Consider the following 26921-nt stretch of genomic DNA (forward strand, 5'->3'; position numbering starts at 1 on the left):
AGGAGGAGGACAGAGGAAGGATGGGGGCCAAGGGAGGTTAGGGGGTGTGGGATGGAGTGTGATTGTGCGTGGCAAGGGTGATCAGGATGCCCTGAGTTTTGATGGCGAAGTGTGTGGCCAATGCGTTGCAGAGGGCCTGGGAAGAAGGGGAGGAGAGATTGCAGAGGGGTTGGCTAGTTCCCTGCAGATCTTGAAAAGTGCAGCCGCGTTGTTGGATGCACTGAAAACCTGTGCCTGTATGTGGGCTCTTTTTTTGGCACGGATGGAGAGTCTGTAATGCCTTTGGAGTAGGCGGCAAGCCAGTTTGTCAGAGGGTGATCCTGAGGTTTGCCACTTCTGTTCTGCTGCCCTGCACTTTCGTTTCAGGGCCGCAATTTCGAAGTCGTACCAAGTGTTACGCTTAGAGGCAGGTTTCAGACGGGGCAAGAATGTCAAGAGTGTTGGTGATTGAAAGGTGGATGTTGTTGAGGGCAGAATCAGAGTTAGAGTCAGAGGTGAGGGGCATGAATGTGGAAGCAAGTGAAGCCACAGACACTATATTCATCGGGCATATCTTAGCGAACGAGGTTGGTGGTGCTTTGGGGGGGAGATAGGGCGGGCGGGTCAGAGGGCCAAAGGGAAACAGCTGGGAGAAGAGGAGAGAAGGGTCTGTCCAGGAGAGAGGGGTGGCTAGTGGGAAGAGGTCAGAGTGTATGAGAGTGTCCAGAGCGTGACCAGCTCAGTCTGTTGGCCCTGAAGGGAGAATGGAGAGGGAAAGCAAGGTGCAGAGGTCATTGAAGAGAATGGATGCAGAGCCTGGGGAGTCCAGTTGGATGTTGAAATCTCCCAGGAGGAGGAGGTTGGAGGTATATGAAGGTAAGGAAGAGCAGAAATCAGCCCAGTCCGTGAGGAACAGGGTGGTGGTGCCTGGAGACTGGTAAATGGTAGTAATGGTCAGGGTGGAGATGGGAGAGATGACAAACTTGCAAACCAGGCCTTTAAAGGAAGAGTAGAGCTGGGTGGGTAGGATGGAAGCAGGAACCCACTCAAGGAATATTAAGGCAACCCCCCTACCAGTGTGGTGAGGGGAAGGCTTGGAGATTAGCTTGAAGCCGTCAGGTAGGAGGGAGTCAAAAGCAGTGACTGAGCTGGCATTGAACCAGCTCTCGATAAGAGAGAATGTCGAGGTCAATGTCTTCAAGAAGGAGGCAGATGTCAACGGTGTGTTTGTTAGCTGCGTGGGCTTTGAGAGTTGCCAGGTGGAGGAGGTCTGTGCCTTTGAAGGTTTTCTGAGGGGATGTGCAGAGGTGTGGTACAACAGTCCGAGGAGGAAGAGAGAGAGAGTAGAAGGGCGATTCCGGCATCGAAGGCATCTGGGGATTCCAAGGGAATCCTAGCTCCTATGCTCCTTTTCATATCAGTCAAGGGGGGATATCAAACTATGGGTCATCACTGAGATGGCTAGAGAGTGTGTGGGCAAAGATGGGGGGGGCTGCTGTCAAACAGATTCTCTGATTCTTTGGTTCGGGGGGTAGGCACAAAAGGTGTCTATAGCCTGGCCCCAAAACCATTAAGATGGCCCGATGTTCCCTAGCCATACCCCACCTCAAATACTGCTAGTCACTGAACTCCTAACCATAGCACTGCTGCCAACCTGGAGCCACCAAATATTACCACTGCTACACACCAGTGCTGCTAGAGTCAGCATGTGCATAGAGTCCCATAGTACAGTGGCCATCTTCTTCCAGCGATACCGACTTGAGAACTTCAATCCTTTCCCTCAAGCGCTAACAGACCATGCTCCACCAGCACTGAAAGAGCCCATACAATAGAAGATCCAGCCCCAGCACAAACAGGCTACACACCACAGAGTGATTGTTTCTACAAGTGCTAGGACCCTGCTCTGCCTGCAGCCCTCAAAGCCTATTTGAGCACAGTACCTGATGTCTTCTGTTTCTTTATGCTGCTGGAGGACCGCTCCTGTACAGTACCACTCAGTGACCCCTGCACCGCAGGAGCAGCCGCAATGGCCTGCCCACCAGAGGTCACCAATATGTGAGACTTCTTCTGTGGCTTCTTGGGAGAATCAGAGTGTACAGGGACACCACTGTCCTCATAGATTTTTCGTTTCACTGTGCTCTTAATCTGCGCCCTGTGGACAAGAAGAAAAGGTCAATCAGGACAAGAAGTAATTAAAATGCATGGAGAAGACGCCAAAGAGAAATGCCGGGGAGGGTCTGAAAGGAATGCTTAGAAGCATGAATGCAGCACACACAGAGCGCACAAAACCAGCTACTACGCTTTACTGATTCTACAGGTTTTGCTACTGTGTCAGGTAACTGGACATAATAGGAAAATACACCTCAGGGGCATGAACTGGAGAACATCACAGTATTTTTAACTTTGCGAGTCTGGGGCTACTATTTACATATTTATGAAGTACAGAGTAGTCCTGAGGACATGTGGGTTGTGTGATTAGTTTGGATAGGAGGGTGGTCATGGGGAGGCTGGAAGTGCACCTTCCATTGCTAACAGGTAGAGTTTGCGCCTTGCTTTGAAGAGTTCCACTGAAGAGATAGCTGTGATGGCGAGGGGCACAGAATTCCAGTATAGAGGGGCAAGTAGGGAAAAGGAGCGGGAGGAGGCACATGGAGGGGCAGGGACTGATTGGTTGTGAAGAGCCCATGGAAAAAGGCACTTGCTGCGGTTGCATTTGCCATAGAGAAATCAGCTACCATAACTATGAGCTGTGCAGTCACGCTCTACGTGGAGCACTCACGTTTTGCGATACTAGAAAAATCACAGTGACAGGTACGATGTGATATTATCCAACTCATCAAATGAGGTAGTAGGTGTTGGGCTGTCTTCCCAGCAACTTTCATAGCACAGGCGGCGTAGGTGTGGGAGAATATGCACGACTGTGCATCATACATGGACACCAGCGAGGAGTACACCAGAGTACAGGAGGAGCCCACAGAAGGAACAGAAATGCTCTCCGTTGACTGTTCATCAACGATATATTCAACCACAGGTTGTCGACATACGGATGCATCAGTGGTCTCCCATCGAGAAGGAGAGTTTAAGGTGTGGGCATAAGTGAGGTTGCCACTGCACTGTTTGGCACTGGCAGACGAGTTAACAACTCTGATAATGGCCTTAGAAATGTCAGAATACCACACTGTCAACATATTCTCATATTCTGCCTACGTTACATCCATGGTGCACTCAGGATGTGTCAGAAATCAAAGGAGGAGGTACTGGAGGAGTGATGGCTCCCCCGTGCAACACGCAGCAAAAGAAGCAGCATATTTGCCACTACACACAACAATGTTCATGCATTTAAAAAAGGATCAGACGCTCTTGATGGCATTATTGAAAGACCAGCGCTCCACATTCACAGAGCCATTTAATGCATTATCCATTGCCTAAGTGATAGAGTTACGGGGGGAGAGGGGGTTGGCCCCAGCAAGAACAGGAATTATGGAAAAAAAGGATATGCTCCCTGCCACCCACGGATTTAGTGTGGAGACAGGACAGCATAGGGAAACCGGTAATGGCCCAGATGCTGCTTAAAATGGCCCTGGATCAGTTGCATTACCCAGCATATATATCAAAAGCGCATGAAGCTGCTGAGATTAACAAACAATGGTTTGTGCCAAATTTACATGAACTGGTAACTGAATTTGTAAACAACTGTGCAAATTGCCAGTGGTTCAGAGCTAGACACACACTTAAAACTGTGAAAGCAACATTGCCATGGCCAGAGGGCCCTTTTAGCATTTCCATACTGACTATGTTGATATGCAACATATGTGTAGCTCTTACAGCTACATGATCGTAGTTGCATGTCATTTTTCACGTTGGCTTGAGGCTGGCCCATGCACCCATAATGCCAAATCGGCAGACACATTTTTAGTACACAAGGTATTACCCAGGTGGGGAGTATGCAAAGTGTTGAGGTCTGACAACAGACAGCACTTTGCCAATGATCTTTTTAAGGAGATAACCTCCTTACAGGGCATTAAGCACAAGACATACATTACTCGCCGTAATCGTATTTCTGATGGTTATATTTGCTTAGATTCACATGCTATGCATTTAGTCCGACATCTAGTGGAAATTTCATAACACTATCCCTAACGTGACATGTACTGTACCCAAAATCCTTCACGAGCGGAGGTCCCTATGGTTGTTTTTGTTCTGCCGTGAGAGAGCCATACTGAGGCATGAGTGAGTACAGAAGAAAGTAGATGTAAGATGTCTATGTTCCTTCTACTCCAAGAGGAGAGGAAGGGTGGGCGCATGTGAATCTAAGCAGCTGCAACCATCAAAAATACGATTACGGTGAGTAATGTATCTCTTCTGATGTTTGTGAATCTACTTAGATCACATGCTGTGTATAGACTAGCAAGCAGCACCTGGAGATGGTGGTGGGATGTGTGAAAGAACAGTAGCAAAGGGGCATCTTAACACTTAAGAGTGTGTGTCTAAGCAGCAGTATTGGGTGAAAGTTTGAACAGAACTCCAGGTTGCTACTTTGCAAATGGAATCTAGGGGAACTCTTGCAATGAATGCTATGGTAGCCCATGTGTCCTGAGAAGAGTGAACTCTAGGCGTAAAGGCTAGATCTCTCAAGCTAGATCTCTCTTGGCAAGAGAGTAAAACAGTGTGATGCAATTTACAATCCATTTGGAAATAGCTGATTTAGAGACTGGGTCCCCTTCTATACAAGCTGCCACAGAGACAAAGAATTGGTTTGTCTTTCTTAGTGGCTTAGACCTTTCAAGGTAGTATATTACTGCCCTCCTCACATCTAGTGTATGGAGGCTTCTTTCTGTCACGTTAGTGGGGTTTTAAAAGAAAGTGGGAAGTTCGGTTGATTGGCTCACATGAAACTTCTAGATGAATTTAGACGCAAAACGTGGGTGAGTGCGCAAAACCACCTTGTCTTTGTGAATAGTTACAAATGGGTCCTGAACTGAGAGGGGCTGCAGTTAACTCACCATCCTTATCAAGGTGATGGCCACTTGGAAGGCAGTATTAGTGGTGAGGGCCTTAAGGCTAGCTTTTTGCATGGGTTCGAAAGGAGGTCCCATTAATCTTGTGAGGACAACATTCAAGTCCCATCCGGGAGTTGGGTTGGAAAAAGGGGGGGTGAAGACTTTTAACCCCATCCATAAAGCCCTTAATAACATTAATCTTCCACCATGAAACCTTGCTCTGAGACGTGGTATAAGCAGAGAGAGCGGCCAGGTGGACCTTTAGAAAATTGAAATGAGTCCAATAGATGTGTTAGGCACAGGACAATATCTTTGGGGGAGCAGTCAATGGGATTGATGTTCTTACCATTGCACCAGATAAAAAAGCATTTTCACTTATTTGAATAGCAATGCCTGGTGTTGGGTTTTCGTGCTTCCCTGAGGATGTCCATAAATCTGAGGGAGTTGTGTTCAAACTGTAGGACTCGAGGAGCCAAACTGCTAAGTTGAGGGTCTGGGGCACGGTGCAGCATTTCCCCTTGGCCTTGCGATAGCATGTTGTACGGGCATGGCAGTTTCCTGTGGGGAGTTGAGGAGAGTGAGGCCGACATCCTCATAAAGTGGGAGAACAATGGCTGCCAGGCTCACAGGGGTGCCACCAGGATTACTGTGACTGGTTTCTGGTGCATCTCTATCCTTTTGATAAGGGGAATCAGGGGAAAAGCCTACCAGGTTATCCAGAGACCGTTCCCTTTGGAGCGCATCTGTGGGTACCTGGAGGCGTAATCTGAGCATTGGGCATTCTTCAGAGTCGCAAACATGTCGATGTCTGGAAAACCCCACTCTGCAAGGACGTTGAGTAGAATGTGCTCTTGTAAGCACCACTCGTGCTCTACGGGTAGGTGGAAATCTCAGCTGAGCACATCTGCCAGAAGATTGTGTTCCCCTGGAACATGTTGTGATAGAAGGAACATGTCTTGTTTGAGTACCCATTTTCAGATGTTCTGGGATAGCTTGGATATCCCTAGAGAATGAGCGTCCACCTGTTTGTTCAGGTAGTACATGGCTGTGGTGCAGTCTGTAAGGATGAGAACTGTTTTCCCCTGAAGGTGAACCTGGAAGCCTTTTTTCAGGGCTTTGAACAATGCAAGCTGTTCCAACAGATTGATCTGATTAGATGCTACTGATGGGGACCATACGCTGTGCTCTGTCTGTTGAGGAGGTGAGCTCCTTACTCCAGCAGAGAAGTGTCCGTGGTGAGAGTGGCTTCTACTGTGGGGTTGTGAAGGTTTTCCCCAGGCAGAAGGCTTTCGTTTGAACACAATTGCAGAGACTAAACAAGGGATGTCGAGACAACCACTAGATCGTTCTACTGGCCGCTGACCTGACACCATTGGCTCGAGAGATACTCCTGCATGGGGCGCATGCACAAACGAGCGTGAGGAACTAGGAAGATGCAGGAAGCCATCAACCCCAGTAGCCGCAAGGCCATGAAAACGGTTACCCAGTCACTGGCTACATAATGAGGGATCTGGAACAGCATGTTTTGAACCCTCTCATTGGAGGGGGAAGATGAGCCTGTCTTTGGTCCGAATCAGGGCTCCCAGAAACTGTTTGACTTGGCTGGGGACCGGACTTGACTTCTTCTCGTTGATAGAGACTCCTAGATTGAATAGGAGATCTACTGTCTTCTGGGTATTTCCAAGGCATATTCTGTGCGAGTCTCCGGTTATGAGCCAGTAGTCGAGGTAAGGGCACATAGGGATGGACTGCCTGCGCAGGTGAGCTGCCGCTACAGCTAGTACCTTTGTAAACACCCTTGGGGCTGAGGCAATGCCAAATGGGAGAACCTTAAACTTTAAAAAGTGTGTGTCCTCTATCGTGAACAAGAGGTACTTTCTGGGCACTAGCAACACTGAAATATGAGAGCATGCATCTTTCATGTCCAATGTGGCCATGTAATCCCCCTGCCGCATTAACGGGATTTCCTGAAGATTTGTCAACCTGAATTTTTGAGGTTTGACATACTTGTTTGCAGGATGCAGATCTAAAACAGGGCGCAAGGTTAGATCCTTATTGGGTAGAAGAAGTATATTGAATCAATAGCCCTGTTTACCTGGCGACGAGGGACGACGTTGAAGGCGCCCTTTTCTAGCAAGACCTGAACCTCGTCCAACAGGAAGCACAGATGGTCTGAGGACAGTCGTCTGCTCCCGGGTGGCTGGTAGCGGGGGATAGATGGAGGAATTTGATGCAGTACCCTTGGGCGACGGTCTTGAGTACCCATTGATCTGATGTGATCCCCTCCCACACGTGGGTAAAAGATGTTAGACGCCCCCTGACTGGGGAAGTGTGTGACAGGACCTACACCACCAAATCACTTGTAGACGGAGGCCGGGAACCTCTGGAAGCAGAGTTTCTGCCTCTGCCTTTTCCCTGACGAAACACTCTTTGTTGAAGGGACTGGAAACCACTGGGGGAGCCCTGCCCGGTGATCCAGTTGGAGCCCTTAGAACCAGATTGTCCTTGGGAAGAGCGGGAGAAGGACTATCCGCGGAAGGGCAAGTGGGTGTTGAAATTGCCCCACTGGACGAAGGGCTTGGCCGAGATTTGATTGAACGATTTTACTGTCTTGTGCTCTTTCTTGGCAGTCTCCAGAGCCTCATCAACCGCTTTCCCGAAAAGGTTGGCTTCTTCCACCAGTTTGTTGATCAGGGAGGCTTGGGTCTCCAGTTTAAAGCCTGAATTCTTGAGCCAAGGGTCCCCTGGGCAAGAACACGCCCCACAGTTTCGGCAAAAGTCCAAGGTATTTTTAAAAATATTGTGTGTGTCTTGCTGTCCTCCGTAACCACGGCTGAAGGGTGGGTGCCAGCGGGTTCTGGGACTTCTTGGAGGCCCTCTTGGACGAGACCCCACTGAACGTCGCTATAGCTCGCTAGGAGCATGGTATTATCGGCTATTCTGGTGAAGAAAGTGGCAGAGGTGGTTACATGCTTGCCAAGAGCGTACACTTTCTTGCAGTCCTCATCTGGAGGGGTTTCCGACAAGGACAGTGGTGCCCCAGCCCTTTCCTGTGTAGTAGTGACGACTAGGGAGTCCGGGATTGGCACGGCCCCTATTGTACAGCTGATTCGAAGGAGCCGGGCGGAACATTTTCTCCACACAGGGATAATCCGCACGTGTGGGCGATGGTGTGAGCAATGAGGGTTCCAGACACTTTTTGATTGAGTACAACAAATGGATGGCTTGGCTGACCAGGGTCTTTTCTTTAAGGATATTTTACACAAAGTCCAAAATCAGGAACGGCTTATTGTGTGGTAATTTGAAAATGATCAGCAGCCTTCTTTAGAAGGTTATTGAACATCATCTGGTCATCAATGGGCAAGTCTCTGGCCTGAGGAGGAGGAGCGCCCAGAATTGTATTTACTGGGTCAGAGTCATAAGGGGAGTGGTAGGCCACATGCCCTGGTTATCTACAGGGTTCCAATCAGGGTCCTGATAAGTAGGATCTTGGTTGTCTTGGCCAGAGTCTCGGGCATAAAATAATTTCTTCACTAGGGTCACTTGGTCATCTAGAAACATACCCACCTGAGGATTCTGATGGGATTCAAACAGGGATGAGAACCTGGGAAGTGGAGCCTCTGTGATTTAGGAGGGACAGGACAATCCCTCTGTCTGTTTAAAATATTTTTGAATTGGCCCAGGAAATTGATGAACTCGACAATTCTATTCATACAAGCCTGGTCCATTCAGAGGTGTCTGAAGGATCAGGAGGAGGAAAGGGCTGTGCAGTAGGGCCGGGATCCTGGTGCAGGGGTTCAGAAAGAGGAGTAGACTCTGAAGAATAGTCTTCAGATGAAGGAGAGGCTTTCTTGGGGTCCGAAACATGCAAAACCGCTTTGGAAACCTTCTCCTGAAGCTTTGGGAGTGTTTGACAAGTGGACCCGTCAGAGTGCGTCTTTCGGCTACACTGCAGCTTTGATGCTACCTCCGTAGATGGAATCATAAAACCGTGAAAAATAGCTGTGTGTTACAGCAGTTGTCAACAGTACACGAGACCCTCCTCCGCTGATTACCAAGCCGGGGAGAGATGCTAATCTCAGTGGTACCAAATTTGACTCCAAGGATTAAGATAGACAAGCGGTTCATCACAGCCGGTGAGTCGACGAGTCAATAAGAAACCTTACTGCATTGAACGAAAAGTAGCAAACAGCTAATTTGAACTTTGAAAGGTTTAAAAGAAACATAAAAAAAAGGGAAAACCAGCAACAGAGGAGTCCGGCACCTCGTGGGTGTTCATGCAGGAAACTCTGGGCGATTACTCGATGGTAGAAACTACCGTAACCAAAAAGTCTTGGGAAGAGGTGAGAAGAGGTCAAATTGGTCATACAGGGGTCTTGTAAAATCCTCTGTACCGTCGAAAGTCGTTGACCGACAGAAGATTGTGAAGCAAAAGAAAGTGAATCCCGACTGGTGAAAGTGGTACATGAACAGTGTGTTGCAAAGGTTGGCAAGAGTGAAAACGTTGAAGAGATGCCGACAAAAGAGGGCTAAGTCTAAAGTATGTTGACAAGAGTTAACCCGACCGAGGGATGTCTACAGTGAACTGTTTAGCAAAAGTCGGCAAGAGTGAACCCGGCAGAGGGATGCTAACAAAAAGGGGCGAGGCCTGAGGTCCCTATTAATAGTGTGTTGACCGGAGTGAACCTGAACGAGGGGTGTCCACAGTGAACTGTTTTGTAAAAGTTGGCCAGAGTGAATAAGTCGGAGGGGTCCGGCAAAAATGGGTGACGCTTGAAGAACTGTTTAAAAAGACATTATGATATGTGAATGTAAGAAGTATTGTAAAACCAGGGGAAGTGGCATTGGGATCTGCGCCGGCAGAGGGAGATCTCGAAATAAAGGTCCGAGCACGATTGAGGCAAGCCTAGGGGTCCGAGCCGGCGAAAGGGCGATCCAGGGGGTGGAAATTCATCACCCCAACGCTCATTTGGAAAGGAACCTTTTGTTTGTTTGTTGAATGCATCAGGCCCTCGAAGGCAAGAGACTTTTTATTTAAAAGAGACTTAACCATCGAAAAACCGGATTGCTGGAACGGAACTGTCGGCACGTGCTGGGAAAGCTAGAGTGTGTGCTGTGCTCAGGAGATCCACTTTGTCCCATACTCAAAATGTGAGGAAGGGGCACCCCAGGCAATCACATCCTGCCCTTTTATTTGGGAACACCTCTTTCTTTATTGAAAACCCTAACCCACACTCTTTCTGTAATTAGTTGTAAGGATTTGGCAATAGGTTTTTGTTAGTATAGGCCTTTTACTTTGACAAGACGCCACAATGACGGCCTTATTTTTCATTTGATGGTTGAAGCTTGCTCCCATCTTAGATTTTGGTTTAGGTTAGGCATTTTTCCACCCTGCATTTACAGATTAATAAACACCCTTGAACTGTGATCACTTGTGTCTGTCTTTACTGTTGCCACCATGAGTTCCTTATACAACACCTAGCAGATTAGTATGCACCAATGCCACAGGTCATAGCATACCATGGTGATATACCAGACATTAATGTGCATTGAGGGGTACATTATTTATGAAGGGGGGGAGAGGGGAATGTTACAATGTACGGTGGAAGGACCAGTAGGGTTTGGAGAAAATGTGGTGAAAAAGATTAACAATAGTTGTTGGGTAATTTAGAACAAGCATGTCCCTGCTCTAACATGGATAGATGAGAATAAACATCCTTTACACATAAAGGAACGTGCACAATATTCTTTATGTTTCAGATGTAATGGATCGATCGTTTGAGGAACAACCAAGGGTGCCAAAAGGTGATGATGTTGCCATCGTTGAGGAACAGGACTGCAGTCTTGATGGACCTTTTGTGGGTGTGTGGGACCCAGGTATATGCCCAGCTTCCCCCAGCCTGTGGAGGCACTTTCTCTCCCTAGTAACACTGCACAGCCCCACCCTTGTGATATCCTGCTTGGAATTAATTTCATTCGTTAATTATCCTGCACTGTTGAATAAAGACTTGCATACTAATAAAACAGAGTGGGGGGCGGGGGCGTGCACACACAGTCAGCCCAATCCTAGAACTTGCATCAAACTCATAGGGACAACAATTACAGGTCTCAAAAATCGTCCGATAGAATGCCCACCATTCTATCAGCGTTTCGCCTGTTCTGCAAAGAGTCTACATTTTTCTCTTTACTTTTGCTTCCAGGGGTTCAAGCAGCAGAGAACTCCAAATGGATTAAAAATACCTTGTTATGAAGTATTACAGTTAGCAAATTCAACAGAGAAGGTTCTGAATGCAATGAGGAAGGAGCAAAGAGCTCTGAGGCTGGTTGCGCTCCAGAACAGATACATTTTTGATCTTTTAATGGCAATGGAGGTTGGGTTTTGCAAAAATATATGCAGCAAGTGCTGTACCTTCGTGCCAGCAAACGACACATTCAATGCAACATTGTTGAAAACTATTAGATAACCCATGTATTTGTCGAATATTTTTAAGGTAACTGGCCCAATCCTCGTTTTGGTACTCATCACCTTTTGTGCATGACAAATAGGGTTTAGAATTTGTAAGAGGAAACAGGGGAGGGAGGCCATATATGTTACCCTTGAATGACGGTGGGGGCGAGGGTAGCTACACCCCTCATAAGGTACATACAAACACAAACACAATGACACCCTTAGATATAGGCAACTATGAGGCATTCTGGGTAGATTGTTCAGCAGATGAGGAGGCTCGTTTGATATTGGATTGCTTCCCAGAAGAGAATGAGGCACAAGGAGGAAGCCTGCGCAGGGTAACAAGGATATGGATACTGAAGGACAAAAGTAGGGAGCTGATGGCAAAATAATGTTTGATCGATAGAACAATCAAAGGGTGGATGTTGTAAGAGTCCACATTCAATGCGGTCAAGGGTGCCGCACGTATCAGTTAAGCAAGTAAGCTGGTAATGCAAAAGTGAGGCGGTGGGTTGATGTCGGGAGTGGGGATGTCATTGAACGTGGCATAGGTAGCATAAGCATAGGTTAATAAGACACAGGAGCAAGCGCAGCGCGAGAGGTCCCACAGGGGACTGCAATGGAGTGTGTGTATTTTTTTGAACAAAATGCGAACATTAGACGAGCCATGTTTTGTAGGCACCTGCTAGGAAAGCATTTCTGTAGACAGCTCATAATAAAGGGCTGCAGGGGGGTGTGATAGCAATGTTCAGGTTTTGAATACTCAGCAAAACACTACACAGTAATGTTGCAAGACTGATGTTTCCCAGGAGAACCCAGTCCTACCAGAAGTCTCTTCATGAGATACTTTCGAGGCCACAGAGCTAGGCACCTGGGTGTCCAAAAAGAATTGACTGAGAAAAATGATCAAATGCTGTTAATTAAAATATATTTACAGTGTTGGATAGGTTTTGAGAAGAACACTTGGCAGCAAGGCGTGATAAGAAAGCTGGGGGGGTTTCGCACGATGTGGCAGGGGCTGAGGGGCGCGCGGCAGGGAGAAAATCAACGGAAAGAGGTTATCGGTGTTCCTAGGGTGCAACATTGTAAAGTGTCATTACTGATGTCCGCAAGGCATGTCCTTGGTCAGAGAGGTCTCGCCCTGTGCCTTCCCAAAATGACATGTCCAATCAGCACACAGTAGTGTACCCACTTATATATTGAACAAGTGCCAACCAATGGCCGGTGGTTTTTTTATAACCTATCAGCACAATGACATGATTGTGGTTGGTGTGGGAAGGTGTGTGACGGAACGAGGGGTATTGATGCGATTTTGTTACAAGAAATGTTTCATCCAATGGAAGCCACCTAATGTAAGGAACACGATACCAAGTTCCACCAATCAGCTCCTGTGACCCACCCAAAATTGTAACTAAAATATGGTCTGGCAATTCTGTGATTTGTGTATAAAAAGTAATAGCGCGGATTCCAAGATGGCCGCCATCCGGAGAGCACCATGAGAGATGCTATCCTGACCCCCCGGGCTTAAATAGAAGTATTTAAAGGGCAGCTTCACCCTCCCTAGGTGACGCGACAAGCTGAAGGACTCTTGGAACAGGTGGTGGCCTACTTAGCTCTACTGGATCATACTTGGGGAGAGCAGTTAAACTGGCTCCATTTGGACTACGACTACAAAGCCCGAGAGTGCCGCCCTAGTATTAGAGTTATGCGGTGACCAGGGGCGCCGGCACCGAAGCGGACCGGCCTCCCTTGCAGAGTGAGCCCAAGTGGAAGCTGTTTTGAGGACAAGAAGATTTACTGGTGTGTTGAGCAGGGTCGGGATCAGGGTGGAGAAGAGACCGCCGGTCAGCTGGTGACGCAGCAGAGAGGTGAGGCAGGTTCTCACAGAGGTAGAAGACCGATGCATTATCTAGGGAGCACTGGAGAAGGAGGGGCGCCGGTCCCGACCCGTTGGTGCGACGGTGGCCCAAGAGGAGTGCACAGACCAAGGCGAGGCCATACAGCATGCCCTCACAGTGTTCCTGGCAACAGAGGCAGGCGCAGAATGGCACTTGAGAAGGGTGACATTTATAAGCACTGGAGGCATCTGTTGGCTACTTAAGTAAGACTAGGGCATTAAGTGCGCATTTAAGCCCTGCATTACTGTATATATAGGAGCGCGGGATATTGTGGGAAGCAGCACTAGTCTCCTGCTGTGATCCAAATAAGCGCTCCCTACAAAAAACTGCATAAAGCTACGGGGAAGGGTTGAAAGACCACGAAAACTACCACCTGTAATATTTCAATACCTCGCTGGTCTATGAAGCTACTGAACATTTAGATACGTCCGGCTTAAGGGGCATTGCAGAAAAATGCTGGTAATCCTCCTTTGGAATCTGGGGCACTGCTACATAGAATACCTTTTTCACTCAGGTGCACAGTTGCCCGAAATAAAGAGTGCAATTTCCATAACAAGGGGTACAGACGTAATCCTGCATCCTAAAGCTGCTAAGAAAACTCAGGACACTAGTTTGCAGAAGATGTGGGGTTGGGAGCTGGGCTCCCCGCAGGTGATAGAAGGCTCCCCATGACACATTGAGAAGGGAGATCCTTGACACCAGGAGGGATTGGATCAATCTGTGACCACTGCAGTTTTGTACTTTGGGAATAAAATTGCATATCTGGTTCAGCGGCAGATGGACAAGATGAGGGAGGACTTGGCAGAAGCCTTAAAAGATATGAAGAGGGATGTTAACAAAATGGAGGAGAGAGTCGACATCAATGAGAGGGCTATACAAGACCTAGCAGATGACTCTAGGAAATCGGAAATGGTCCTAGAGCAGCCGGCAATCCCAACGCATAATTTAGAAATTCAGCCAGAGGATGTTGAAAATAGGTCCAGAAGATCGAATATCCACATAATGGCCGTGCCTGAGGAGGTATTGGATAAAGATCTTAGGGCTGCGGTTGTCAACTATTAGCAGACCTCTTGGATGCGGAGAATCCAGAAGATATTCGTCTGGACAGTGTGGACAGGGTTGGACCCCTGAGGACAGAATCAGGTGCCAGACCAAAGGATGTCCTGGTGGCGGTTCATGATTATTCCACAAAGGAGCAGATTTTGTTAGTGGCGAGGAAAGCGACTCCGATCACCTATAAGTGGACATTGTTAGGGAGAATTCTCTGTTTAGGCTGAATTTCCTAAGCTAGTGAGTCCCCCAGCAGCTTTGCTGGATTTTTTGGGGTTTATTTTTTTCTCCTGCCAAGAGTGAGACTCTTTTACCCTCCCTCTTGGGCATGATTTGAGTGTGTTTCTTTGAATCTAGATGTGTTTAATAGGCTATGCGGTCTTTTACGCCATAGGGCTTCATGTGTTTTTGTGATGTGTGTTACACATCACCCGCAGTGCAGTGACACAGGGGTGTCATAGTGACCCCCCAGTATAGACTCCATACCCTGGGACTGACTACTGTCTCCCAGGGCATCTAAAGTCACCATTGACTTTACTAGTCTTAAATTCTGAACAGAACCAGTACAAACCATCATATTGTGGACGTACTGGCTGGGGCAATTCAATTGCCCCGGGGTCTGTTAGTCGAGGGGGCACGTCTCCGGCTCCCCGATCAAGTTTTTTGCTGGTGGCAGTGGATACTACTTTTTATATTCAACCGCAAATATTTTCCTATGGGATTTCCCATTGTTTTAGGCTACTATCTTTATTTAATTATTTACGGTAGCCTTGAACATACCGCCATTTATTTAATTAATATTAATTCTCCGGTTGGTATTTTTTGCCAAAACTTGATTCTAAAATGGCGTTTGTGTTCTCTTCTGTGACTCCAACCCAAGTCGAGCCCTTTGTTCCACTTTTTGGCGGGCTTCTCCACAGAAGCCCTCCAAAGTGGTGCCACTCTGTCTGGGGTACTTAGGAAGGGTGGAGGGAAATTTAGGCGCCTAGGCAACTCAAGTCGCACTCCATCCTGATTGGCCCAAGTGGTGAGCCGGCCGGCTCAACAATGTAGCATGTTTGTGTGACAGCTAGGCCGAGTGAATGGGGGTTTGCTGCATAAAAGCAGGGCTTTGGGGACTGGAACTTCAAAAGTCGGCACAGGACCTAAGAATCCGACGAGGGAGAAGCTGAGCCGACCTGCCACGACACGACACCACCTGGGACACCCTGGCTAAACTTTCCTAAGCCTCTCTAAACTCTTTTTGAACCCTCTGCAAGACTTTCTAAGCCTAGTGTAACTGTGTGATCTTGGGCGCATTTGTGCTCTGCTCTCTCTAAGAGTGGGCCCAGCCTTTGGACTTTGGTTCACCAGTGACTTTTGCTCTTCTGCCTTGCTAACAGTGTTCCTGAATCTTAGAGTGGTGTACCTTTCCATATTCTGTCTTCCCCCCCTCCCTTTCTCACAAACTTATCAGAGTGCAATCTAGTTAAGCGCTCACCTCTGTATGAAAATAAGTGGTGTTTTACTGGGATTTATCTGATAGGAAAGAAAGGGGTTTGTATATTACAATAGTAACTGTGTTTAGAATATTTTACAATAAGAGTGCTGGAGTGTTTCAAACTGTGTTTTTAAATAAATAATTATATACTTTGATACCAAAGCTCTGGTCAGTGTTTGCTTGTATTATTGTATCTGGGTACCTATTGTGTATACTTTGCATACTGCCTAACTCTTCTTGAGGGAAGTCTGACTGCTCAGCCACAGCTACCAGGTAAATCTGGGTGGTACAGACTGCTACCAAGTGGGTTTACTGCCAACACCTGTAGTCTTAAATCTTTTGCAGTTGTCCCAAAGGGAACTGCACAGGTTTCTGCCTAACAGACATCTTGTTTCAGGACTTGGCTAACATCACGCTCATTAAGAGAAGTCAAATGATCCCGCTCCTCACGGTCCTCTGAGACAAAGACATAAGATATAGATGGACATTTCCATTTGGTGTAATCTTGGAAAGGCAAACAGAGAAGGATGGACTCATGTGAAGAAGAAGCAAGAATACTGGGCATTGAGGATGAGGATCAGGGTGCAGGAGAGTTGGCATCAGGGTCCCAAAGCAGACATCATAGCTGTGAATGGTCTACTAAAGGACCTAAAGGTGGTAAAAGAAAGGGGGGGGGGGTACCAGCCCCAGCTGAAAAGGCAAGAATGGTGACGCATGTAAGGATGGATGTATCCTTTTGGGGGAAACACTCAATGGCAAAAGGGGAGTGTTTTAGATTTAAGATTAGGCCTGGGGAGGGAGTAATCCGAAATCATATCGACAAGCCCAGGGGGAAAGGGTGGGAGGAGGAGGACCTCTTGGAATAGGCAGGGCTTGCCTGTTTTGGTGTGTGCTGGGTATGGGAATATGCTCAATTCTCGAAGGAGAGATTTGAAGGGGGCTAGAGGCAGGTTGAGCATTTCTGGGGGTGGTGGGGTTAGGGAGGAAGAGGTCCGAGCATGACTAGGGAAAGAGGTCTATGAGCAGACCCCAACTAGATGGCAAAGGGAATTTACACGGGTTTGGTGATTATTTCTGTCAATATGAATGGTTTAAATTGCCTGTTGAACTGGAAAAATATTTGAGAGATTTCTTCGTAGAGAGGGGCCTGACAATCACTTTACAAGATACTCATGTGCAAAAATTGAGGTGTTTCTGACAGATCTACCAAACCAATGAAAAGACCAAAAAAGGGGAGGTAATGGTTGCTTTCAGGGAGAACAGGTGTCTCGCGGTAGAAGGGATCGAAAGGGATCCCACTGGGAGGTATTTAGCTTTAAATGCTAAATGGAGAGGAGAAGGGTACACAATAGCCACAGTTTATGCTCCTAATATTGGGCAAGACCCTTTTCTCCAGAGATCACTGTTAAAGTTAGAGAAGTTTGCAAATAACCCGGTGGTACTTACTGGCGATTTTAATATTGCCTGGGATCCAGGAAAGGATAGGAGCAGAAATGTTCAAGTATGCAGCAGAAGCATTACAAGGAATTGGTTAGGAAGATGGAGAGCCTGGGGATAGTAGATGTATGGAGGGTGAGAGAAGGAGACAGGTAAGGCTACACATTCTTTTCCCATGTTTATCGCTCCTCGTCTAGGATAGATGATGTCTGGGCATCCAATGTTTTGTTGATGCAGGTGATGGACATGACAGTGGGAGCTATGGTGTTGTTGGATCATGCTCCGATAATGCTGAGGATAAGAAGGAAGGGTGTCCCCCGGGAATGTGGAAATGGAGGTATCCAGCTGGAGTGTTTAAAGATAAGATTCTCAGAGAGGAGATTAGGGAAGGGGTTGGGACCTACTTTGGGGATAACAAGGTGGAGGGTACCTCACCACAGACATGGTGGTATGTCTTTAAGGCAACCATAAGGGAAAGGATTATAGCTATTAAAGCACAAAGGGAAAAGGAATAAGGAAGGTGTAGGAGGATCTTGACGCAAGGTTGAAACAGGTTATGGCCCCAATGGGAGTTGGGCGAGTGGGGAAACAAGGAGAGAATATAGGGCAAAAGGGGGTCAGCTCGAAATGATACAGGCAACAGCAGTGGAACATGCCCTACTGTTCCGTAAACAGAAGTATTATATTAAGGAAAATAAGTCTGATAGGCTTTTAGTTGTTGAGACGAGAAGAAAAAGCTAAAACGATCTTAAAGATTGCCAAGTCGGGCGGGTGGGGGTACATATATACGCAAACTGAGGATATTTCCAGGGAATTTTGCAGATTTTTCTCCAGTTTATATAGTTCGGAAGGGGCATCGGAAGAGGAGCAAATGAAATATCTAGAGAGTGAGAAGTTAGCCGCTATATCAGAGGAGGAGAAGAAAGCACTGGACCAAGATATAACTAGCGAGGGAATACGACAGGCCATATCTTCCCTTCCCCTTAATAAATCCCGGGGACAGATGGATTTGAATTCTACAGAACCTTCAAGGACAATTTAATACCATATTTGACTCCTCTTGTTAATGTTTTGGGGAGTGTGGGGAGAATTACACCCAGACTATGGAAGAATCAAAAGTTGTCTTGTTCCCGAAAGCAGGGAAGGATCCTTCTGCTTGTGTGCGACCGATTGCTTTCATTAACGTTGATGCTAAGATCTATACAAACATTTTAGCAAATCGCTTAGATCAGATACTCCCTCGCATAGTAAGCGTAGACCAGTCAGGTTTCATTAAAGGGAGGCAAACAAGTGACATCACAAGGATAACTCATCTTCTTGAAAAAGCAAATAAGAATGAACTCTCTCTCCTTCTTGCTCTGGACAACGAAAAGGCTTTTGACAGGGTGGAATGGAATTTCTTGTTTTTAACCATGAAGAAAATGACCTTGGGAAAATGTTATGTCTAAGATTAAAACCAACTACCACTCCCCTCTGTTACGTTTAGCAATAAATGGTCAGATATCAACCCCTATTAATGTTCAGAGGGGCACGAAGCAGGGTTGCCACCTCTCACCATTGTTATATGCAATTCTTTTGGAGGACTTCCTGGAGGCAGTTAGAGCAAATTATGCAATTGAAGGGCATTCGCGTTTGGAGGTGGAGCTCACAAAATTGCTGCTTATGCAGATATGTTGGTAACATTACAATCACCGGAAATATGTATGAAGGCATTAGGAGGGGAATTGAAGGGGTTTGGCACGGTTACTGGATTAAAAATAAATACTAGTAAATGGGAAGTATTACATTTGATGACTCCCATTGCCACTGAAACTGTACTCAAGGAGGAACTTCTGCATAGATGGGTCCAGGGCGCCATAAAATATTTGGGGTTCTATCTCACAAAAACAATTCATTCCTTAGATGCTGCCAATTATCCACCCCTCCTGGAGAGCATACCATCCAAATTGGTGGATTGGGGTCTGTTGACTATTACATGGATGGTAGAACGTTCTAAAAATGTTGACCCTTCTACAACTATAATATTATTTTACTGCCTTCCAGATTCAGGTCCCCCATTCGTTTTTGCATACTCTTCAGAGCTACACTGGGAGGTTCTTCTGGAATAAAATAAAAAACGCGGTTGGCGAGACAAGTGATGAGAATGCCTAGAAGCAGAGGGGAAATGGGGGAACCAGATTTTAGAGTATACTTTCTGGCCTCACAGGTGAGGTGCGGGTGATCAGGGATTGGTTGAGGGAAGACCGGGGTAAGGTGTGGAGTTTAGCAGAGGTGTTGTGGAAACCTAAAGTAGATAAACCCAAGAACATGTATTGTAGTCGGGTAACAGAGGAGGTGGGGGAGTCTTGGGGTGACTTAGTAAAGAGGGCATGTATTACTACCTTCCCATCACCATTCACTATTTTTGGCAATCCACACAGTTTTCTCCAGGGGAAATGGGTAAGGAATCCCAGAAGTGGCAGGAAGGAGGATGCCAGAAAATGCCGGATATGTTTGAAGGTTCTGAGATAAAAACCTTTATCCAATGTAAGGAGGACTTTGGCCTTAATGAGGGGGAAAGGTTTAGATATAATCAAATACGACATAGAGTAATGCAGGTTCCAATTGAAGGAGGGGAAACCCGTGTTCTGTCTCCATGTGAAAGATAAAGAGCAACGGAATCAGGAAATGATCACCTGGTAGGTGTAATGTATAGGTTGGCATAGCTGGGGGAAGATCCGGGGATGAGAAGGTACATGCAGAGCTGGGAGATATTAGTAGGCCACTCAATAGAAGAGGAGGAATGGGAGAACATATGGGGTCATATCCCCAAGCTTACAACATCCCTCCGAACTCAAGAAATATGGATGAAATGGCACTTAACTCTGGTTAAGATAAATAAATTCCATAGCTCAGCCTCTAGGATGTGTTGGAGAGAGTGTGGCAAGGAGGGCTCATGGAGACATATTTGGTTTGAATGCCTGTGGATTCAGGATTATTGGGGTACCATCTCAGAAGCGATAGAAGCAGCATTGGGGATAGGGTGTGGTAGTAACAAAGGCCTTGCGCTTCTGGGATTAGGCCTGGGCGATTCCCTCACCAAAGTGGAACGTAATGTTTACGTGATATTGATGATGGCCGGGGCATTGACAAAAGTGGAAATTGAAGGATCCTCCATTGGAAATTGAATGGGTGGGCAAAGTGTGGTATTTTGTGGCCCTAGAATGGGTGTCATACTCGTTACAAGGAGACCAGCAGGATTTTGTGGTGGCACTGAACTCCCATCAGAAAGGAGCAAGAGGAACTTGGTGCCCAAGACCAATGACACTTTTGGGACTAACATAACTGGTGTTATGTATGGCTTTAGGACATTTGATAAATTGGGGAGGACATCTCTCGAACAATTGGTGGGACTAGGTTAAGGGCCGTAGGAGGGATATGGAATTGGAACTAAATTGTATGTGTAAACTGCAGATTCATGCTCAGACTCCGGGTCAGGGTAGGAGGTGGATGGGGCATTGTTTTCCTGTTTAAAGAAAATGTTAATTAAAAGTTATATGAAAAAAAATTACTGCCGCAGTGGGCGGCATTGAGAGCTCATTTCATTCAGTTCAGGGCTGTCTGAACCATGTCTCCCGGCTGTGTGGGTCCAATAAACCTGTGTTCCTTCTTGAATGGTGTATGCTTCTTTTTTGGATCACTTTTTCTTTAGTGGGATTACTTTTTTAAAAAAATATATATTTATGGATTTTATTGATTACAACAAAAAAACATCCAATGATAACTCCCAACTCCCCCCTCACTCCCTCCCCCAACGGTGGTAGCCTCCCGAGCCCCTCAAGCCTGAAATAGATCCAAAATCCTGATCCTATGCGGACACCATTGCATCATGTAGTCTGACTGAAGAAAGTCCAAGACCGCCCCCCATCTTTTCGTGAAGGACTCGGTTGAGCCTTGTAGATTGTGCGACAGTTTCTCCATTGTAACCAAGGACCAGATCATCTGCAGCAAACTAAAAACCCCAGGAGGTTCACATTGCTTCCAGTGCTGGGACAGACCAGGCCGTAATAAGTAAGCCTACGAAACATCTCCATTGTGACCTGGAGAACTTCTCAGCAGCATGGTCTCTCAGTCCACACAACCAAACCTGCTCCCCCAATTGGTCCACATATGGGAACATCTCCTTCATTTGGGATTGCACCTCTGTCCAGAAAACCCAAATCCCTTTACAATCCCACCATATATGCCTCCAGGTGCCTTCCGCCCGCATCCCCTCCAGCATAGTTTGGAGACTGTCGGGAACATGCCATTGCTCCGGTGTCTAATGCCACTGCAGTGCAATCTTGGCCCACATTTCCCTCAATTGGATGGAGCGGGTTAGCTTAATGATATTCCCCATAGGTCTTTCCACTGCTGTTTAGTCATAGGTTTCCCCAAAGATCGTTCCCATTTCATCATGTAGTTTCACTTGACCTCCTCGGACTGCACATTTATGAACTTGTACAATGTTGAGACAAATTTCTTCGACCCTAAATTGGTTATGGTGTACTGTTCAAAGGGGGTGAGATTCCTCTCGGCACTCCGCACGTTTGATTTCAGGCAACACTAACCAGTGGCGAAGCTGTACATACCTGAACCTGTCGGAGTCCTTCAACCCCAGAGGTCCAGCGCAGATCTCGAATGACTTGACCTCCCCATCCTGGAACATTTCACTGATCGTAGTCCACCCAGCTTGATCCCATTTCCCATAGGCCCCCTTCTCCATCCCCGGTGGAAAATGCGGATTCCCGAACATGGGAGTGAACGGACCCGGCACCGTCGTCATAACCCCTCTTCTCGTTTGAGCATCCCACGCTTCAAGTGTGGCCCCCAAGACTTTGCTTATTCGCAAGTTTGAGTGTCTGCCTTGTGTGCCCTTCCATAACAGATCCCATAGCTGAGTTCTTGCTACAGCTCTATCTTGTTCAGCCCATTTTGTTTGCCCTTCTCCCTGCATCCATTCCCTTAGGACCCATAGCTGCCCCGCCTGGTAGTATCTGAGGAAGTGAGGGAAAGCTAGGCCTCCATCCTGTTGGGATGCAGACAATACCCCGCTTGCCACCCTGGGCGGTTTCCTCCTCCAGACAAAGGAGTGTAGTATTTTTCTAAGGGCTCAAAAGAAGGTATTGGGGATCGATATCAGTAGAGCCTGGAACAGGTAAAGCAACTTAGGTAGGACCGACATCTTGACCGATACCATACGCCCCACCAGGAAATCGACATCGGATTCCAGCGATCAAGCTCTCTTTTGAGTTTTGCCAAGAAACCCTTATAATTTTGTTCATAGAGGGTCTCCACCTTGTCCGTAAGTGTTACCCCCAGATATTTAATCCCCACATCAGCTACCTTAAAGTTTAGGGAAGACACCACTCGGCTTATTTCCGCACTCTCCCTCGCCAATACCAGTGCTACCGACTTATTTCTATTAACCTTCAACCCTGAGACCTCGCCAAACCGCTCCAATTCCCAACACACCACCGGTAGGGAGTGGGTCGGATCCGTCAGCAACACCAAAATATCGTCCGCATATGCCATTACCCTATGCTGGGTGCCCACCATGTCCACCCCCACGATCATGGGGAGTTCTCTCATCCTAATAAGAAACGGGTCCAGGAAAACAGCATAGAGCAACAGCGACACGGGCACCCTTGGATGGTACCTCTTGATAGCTCCACCCTTTCTGTGATCTCCCCATTCAAAGCTATTCTAATTGGGGGGTGCTATAATTGGCTCTTACCATTTTCATGCATTGGTCTCCGAATCCCATAACCTCCATAGTCCTAAAAAAGCATTGACCATTCAACCCGGTCAAACGCCTTTTCGGCGTCCAACGCTAAGAGCACTGCCGGGGTTTGCTTGATCCCCATCTTTTCAATCAGGTGTATGACTCGCCTAATATTGTCATGGGTTTTCCGGCCTTGTATAAAGCCTGACTGGTCCTCAATCAATCAATTTTGGGAGCACAAGAGCCAGTCGAGCCGTCAGCACTTTCGCATATATTTTGGAGTCCAGATTTGTAAGAGCTATGGGCTGATAAGATGACGGTAGCAGTGGGTCTCTGCCTGTCTTGTGAAATACCAAAACCTTGGCCTCGTTCATTGTCGGAGTTACTGAGTCTAATTCCCCAAAGGTTTTAAAGAGGGCCGCCAAGAGAGGGGACAACATAGCGGCGTATTTCTTATAAAATACCGCCGTAAATCCGTCAGGGCCCGGCGCTTTATTAGGCCGGAGCTCTCTTATGGCCGTCCAAACTTCATCCTCCCTAATTTCTCCTTCCAATAACTCTCCCTCCGCCTCCGAGAGCCGAGGCAAGCTTATCCCGCTTAGATAGGAGTACTGAGATTCAGCATTAGGAGTGTCCGAGGAGTACAGCTTCTGATAATAGTCTCTAAAGACTTCCCCCATATCCTGCGTGGTGAATACCGTCTCCCCGCCCATTCTTTAGCCTTTTGATAGCCAATTCCTGCTGTTTCGCCTTCAACTGCCTAGCTAAATATCTGTCGGCTTTATTCGACTTCGTGTAGTAATAATGCCGAAGGAAAAGGAGGTTTCTCTCCGCTTTTTTTGTGCAAAGCACTTCAAGTTGGGCCTCTGTTTGTCTTAGCTCTCTTTTCAGGCGGAGAGTTGGCGTGCGGACCAAGTCTGCTCGAATGTCTGCCATTTTCGCATCCAGTTCCCTCTCCCATGCGTATCGCTGTCTGTCTTTGGCAACTTTCAGTGCTATCACATGCCCCCTAATCACAGCCTTGAAGGCCTCCCATGCCGTGCCTGCGCCAACTTCCCCCATATCATTAAGGGCCCAATATTCCTCGATCTTTTCCCTGACCGAAGTCTCCATCACCGGATCCTGAAGGACCCCATGTGGGAACCTCCAGGTCCAGAGTCTTGACCTTTTCGCCGGTGTCTTCAGCTCTATCCACACTGGTGCGTGGTCCGATATTGAAATGGGCCCTATTTCCACTTCCTGAATGTTCCCCAGGAGCCCCACAGAGGCCCAAAAATAGTCAATCCTAGACATTGATCCATACACATGAGAGTAAAAGGTATACCCTTGCTGTTGGCCCCTCAATTCCCTCCAGACATCAGATAATGCGAGATGGCTCATTTTTTGGCAAAGCCGTTTTGTAGGACCTCCCGGGCCATGATGACTCCCCGAACTCCGATCCACCGCTGGAACCCAAGCCACATTCAGGTCACCCCCCAGAATTATCTCCCCCTCCGCAAAGGCTTCCAATTTCTCCAATACCTCTCTCAAAAAAGCATCTTGCCCCGTATTGGGAGCATATACCGAGGCCAAGGTGAACGCCCTCCGTTACATAGTAACATTCATAAATACAAATCGCCCCATTTTGTCCATTTGGGTGTTATGTAGATGGATGTGAGGCCCATCACAAAAGGCAATCAAGACCCCAGCCTTTTTGTCAGCGGAATTAGCCTGTACTATCCACTTGTATCCCCTTAAGCGCAGCTTTGCCTTGTCCCGCACTCTTATATGTGTTTCCTGTAGAAACAATATGTCCCCTCGCTCCCTTCTTAGGAAATCCTCCACCTTCTTCCTCTTAACCGGGGCATTGAGAGCCCGGACGTTAAATGTCAATAGTTTGTTTCCCCATCCCACTCGGCCCATCTCCCTGAGTATGCTCCATTTGGATCTTCTTCGCTCGATTGGCCAACACCTACCCATCCCCCCCAAACCCCATGCAACTCCCCCCCCACCCCACCATCCCCCAACACCACCAAACTATCCCGAGGAGGGCCCAGGAACCTATGGTTGCTAGGACGCTCAGTCCTTCGCACCTGTCCCTCAAATAACTCGGGAGATGCACTTCGGGGAGTCCTAAACCCCGCATTACCTTACCACCTTACTCAACAGATTCCACAATGCGTCCCCCACGGGCCTTGTTTCAACATGATCCTTGAGGCACATCGACCCCTGTGTCCAGAGATACCTCCATTCCCTTTCTCTTTCTTCCGGTGCCTGCCACCCTCTGACACAACTATTACTAGTAAATCATGACTATCCCCTTTCTATCTATTTCTTTCTGCGCTGGACCTCCTTCCATTCCCATAATTGTTTACTTTGCATGTCCCTGCGCTGCTGGCGCTTGCTGCCTGCATCCTCCTCCTGAATGCCCATCACCTAAAGACCCTCTTCGCAAGATGTCCCCCTCCTTGACGTTCCTTCCCAGGAGAATATCAGTCCAAATGGAAAGGTCTACTTGTATTTGACCTTCTTATTCACCAGTTCCCTGACTACAGGAGCCATCGCCCTCTTCTGTAGAGTCACTTTCGCCAGGTCCTGATAGAGATATATTTCCACTCCATTCATTTTGATATGATCCATTCCCCTGGCCTTCCTCAGAATCTCCTCCTTTTGAGGGTAAAATGACATTGCCACCAGCACATCTTTGTGGCGCTCCCCCGGCTCTCCCGTCCGTCTTGGTCCTACACGATGGACCCGATCAAGCTTGACCGATTCCGCGTCCTGCTCTGGAAGTATGTCCCGAATCACTTCTTGTACCGCCTTCTTCAAATTTTTCTCTTCCACTGACTCCACCATATTTTTTATGAGGATATTGGCCCTACGGGACCGATTTTCAAGATCTTCACATTGAAGCTCTAGATTGTGGGTCAGGCGGACCAGCTGCTCCTGAGTTTCACTATATTGCAGAGTTTCTTCCTCCAAATTTTGTACCATCTTTTCCAAGGTGTCGGACCGTTCTTGGAGTTTTGCGACATCTTGCCGAATGTCCTGGACTGCCTGCTTCATGTCCTCTCTCAGGCTGGCGAACTGATCTTGCACTGTGGACATAAATGTGTCCTACAGGTCCTTAAACCAGACCTGCATGTCTTCCTTCGAGACTTGATGGCCCTGCGGGGGGTCTCGGCTCAAGGACCCAGGATCGTCCATCTGAGTTTTTCCACATTGGCCGCCCTCCATTTTGCCCGCCCACATCTGGACTATGCTCGTGTCCCGCTTGGAAGAGGTCAAAGTCGCCCCCAAAGGGCCTCCCTTTCCTTTCTGTCCTTTGCTCTTAGACATCCGGTACGCCCAGGAAGGCCTCAGCCAGCCCTGCCGCTTCACTCTTGCGCTGGGCATAATATTCACTGGGTGGCACAGGAGTGAGAAAGAACCCCCGGGGGGCACCCACTCCACAGCCTTTGGAATCTGGGGCACTGCTACATAGAATACCTTTTTCATTCAGGTGCACAGTTGCCCGAAATAAAGAGTGCAATTTCCATAACAAGGGGTACAGACGTAATCCTGCATCCTAAAGCTGCTAAGAAAACTCAGGACACTAGTTTGCAGAAGATGTTGGGTTGGGAGCTGGGCTCCCCGCAGGTGATAGAAGGCTCCCCATGACACATTGAGAAGGGAGATCCTTGACACCAGGAGGGAATGGATCAATCTGTGACCACTGCAATTTTGTACTTTGGGAATAAAATTGCATATCTGGTTCAGCGGCAGATGGACAAGATGAGGGAGGACTTGGCAGAAGCCTTAAAAGATATAAAGAGGGATGTTAACAAAATGGAGGAGAGAGTCGACATCAATGAGAGGGCTATACAAGACCTAGCAGATGACTCTAGGAAATCGGAAATGGTCCTAG

At 47.5% G+C, this 26921-nt stretch overlaps 1 protein-coding gene across 3 annotated transcripts in view; it reads right to left on the reverse strand.

The window, feature by feature from the left end:
* Positions 1–26921, reverse strand: part of BACC1 (BPTF associated chromatin complex component 1) — a 234464-nt gene that overhangs the window by 50586 nt on the left and 156957 nt on the right. For all 3 annotated transcript variants that reach the window (XM_069646576.1, XM_069646575.1, XM_069646574.1), the window contains one exon: positions 1920–2131. In XM_069646576.1, the coding sequence (XP_069502677.1) occupies positions 1920–2131 (212 nt within the window). The remainder of the gene's footprint in view (positions 1–1919; positions 2132–26921) is intronic.

Source organism: Ambystoma mexicanum, chromosome 1p (assembly GCF_040938575.1).
Source record: "Ambystoma mexicanum isolate Mex_15411 chromosome 1p, UKY_AmexF1_1, whole genome shotgun sequence".
Taxonomy (NCBI): Eukaryota; Metazoa; Chordata; class Amphibia; order Caudata; family Ambystomatidae; genus Ambystoma; species Ambystoma mexicanum.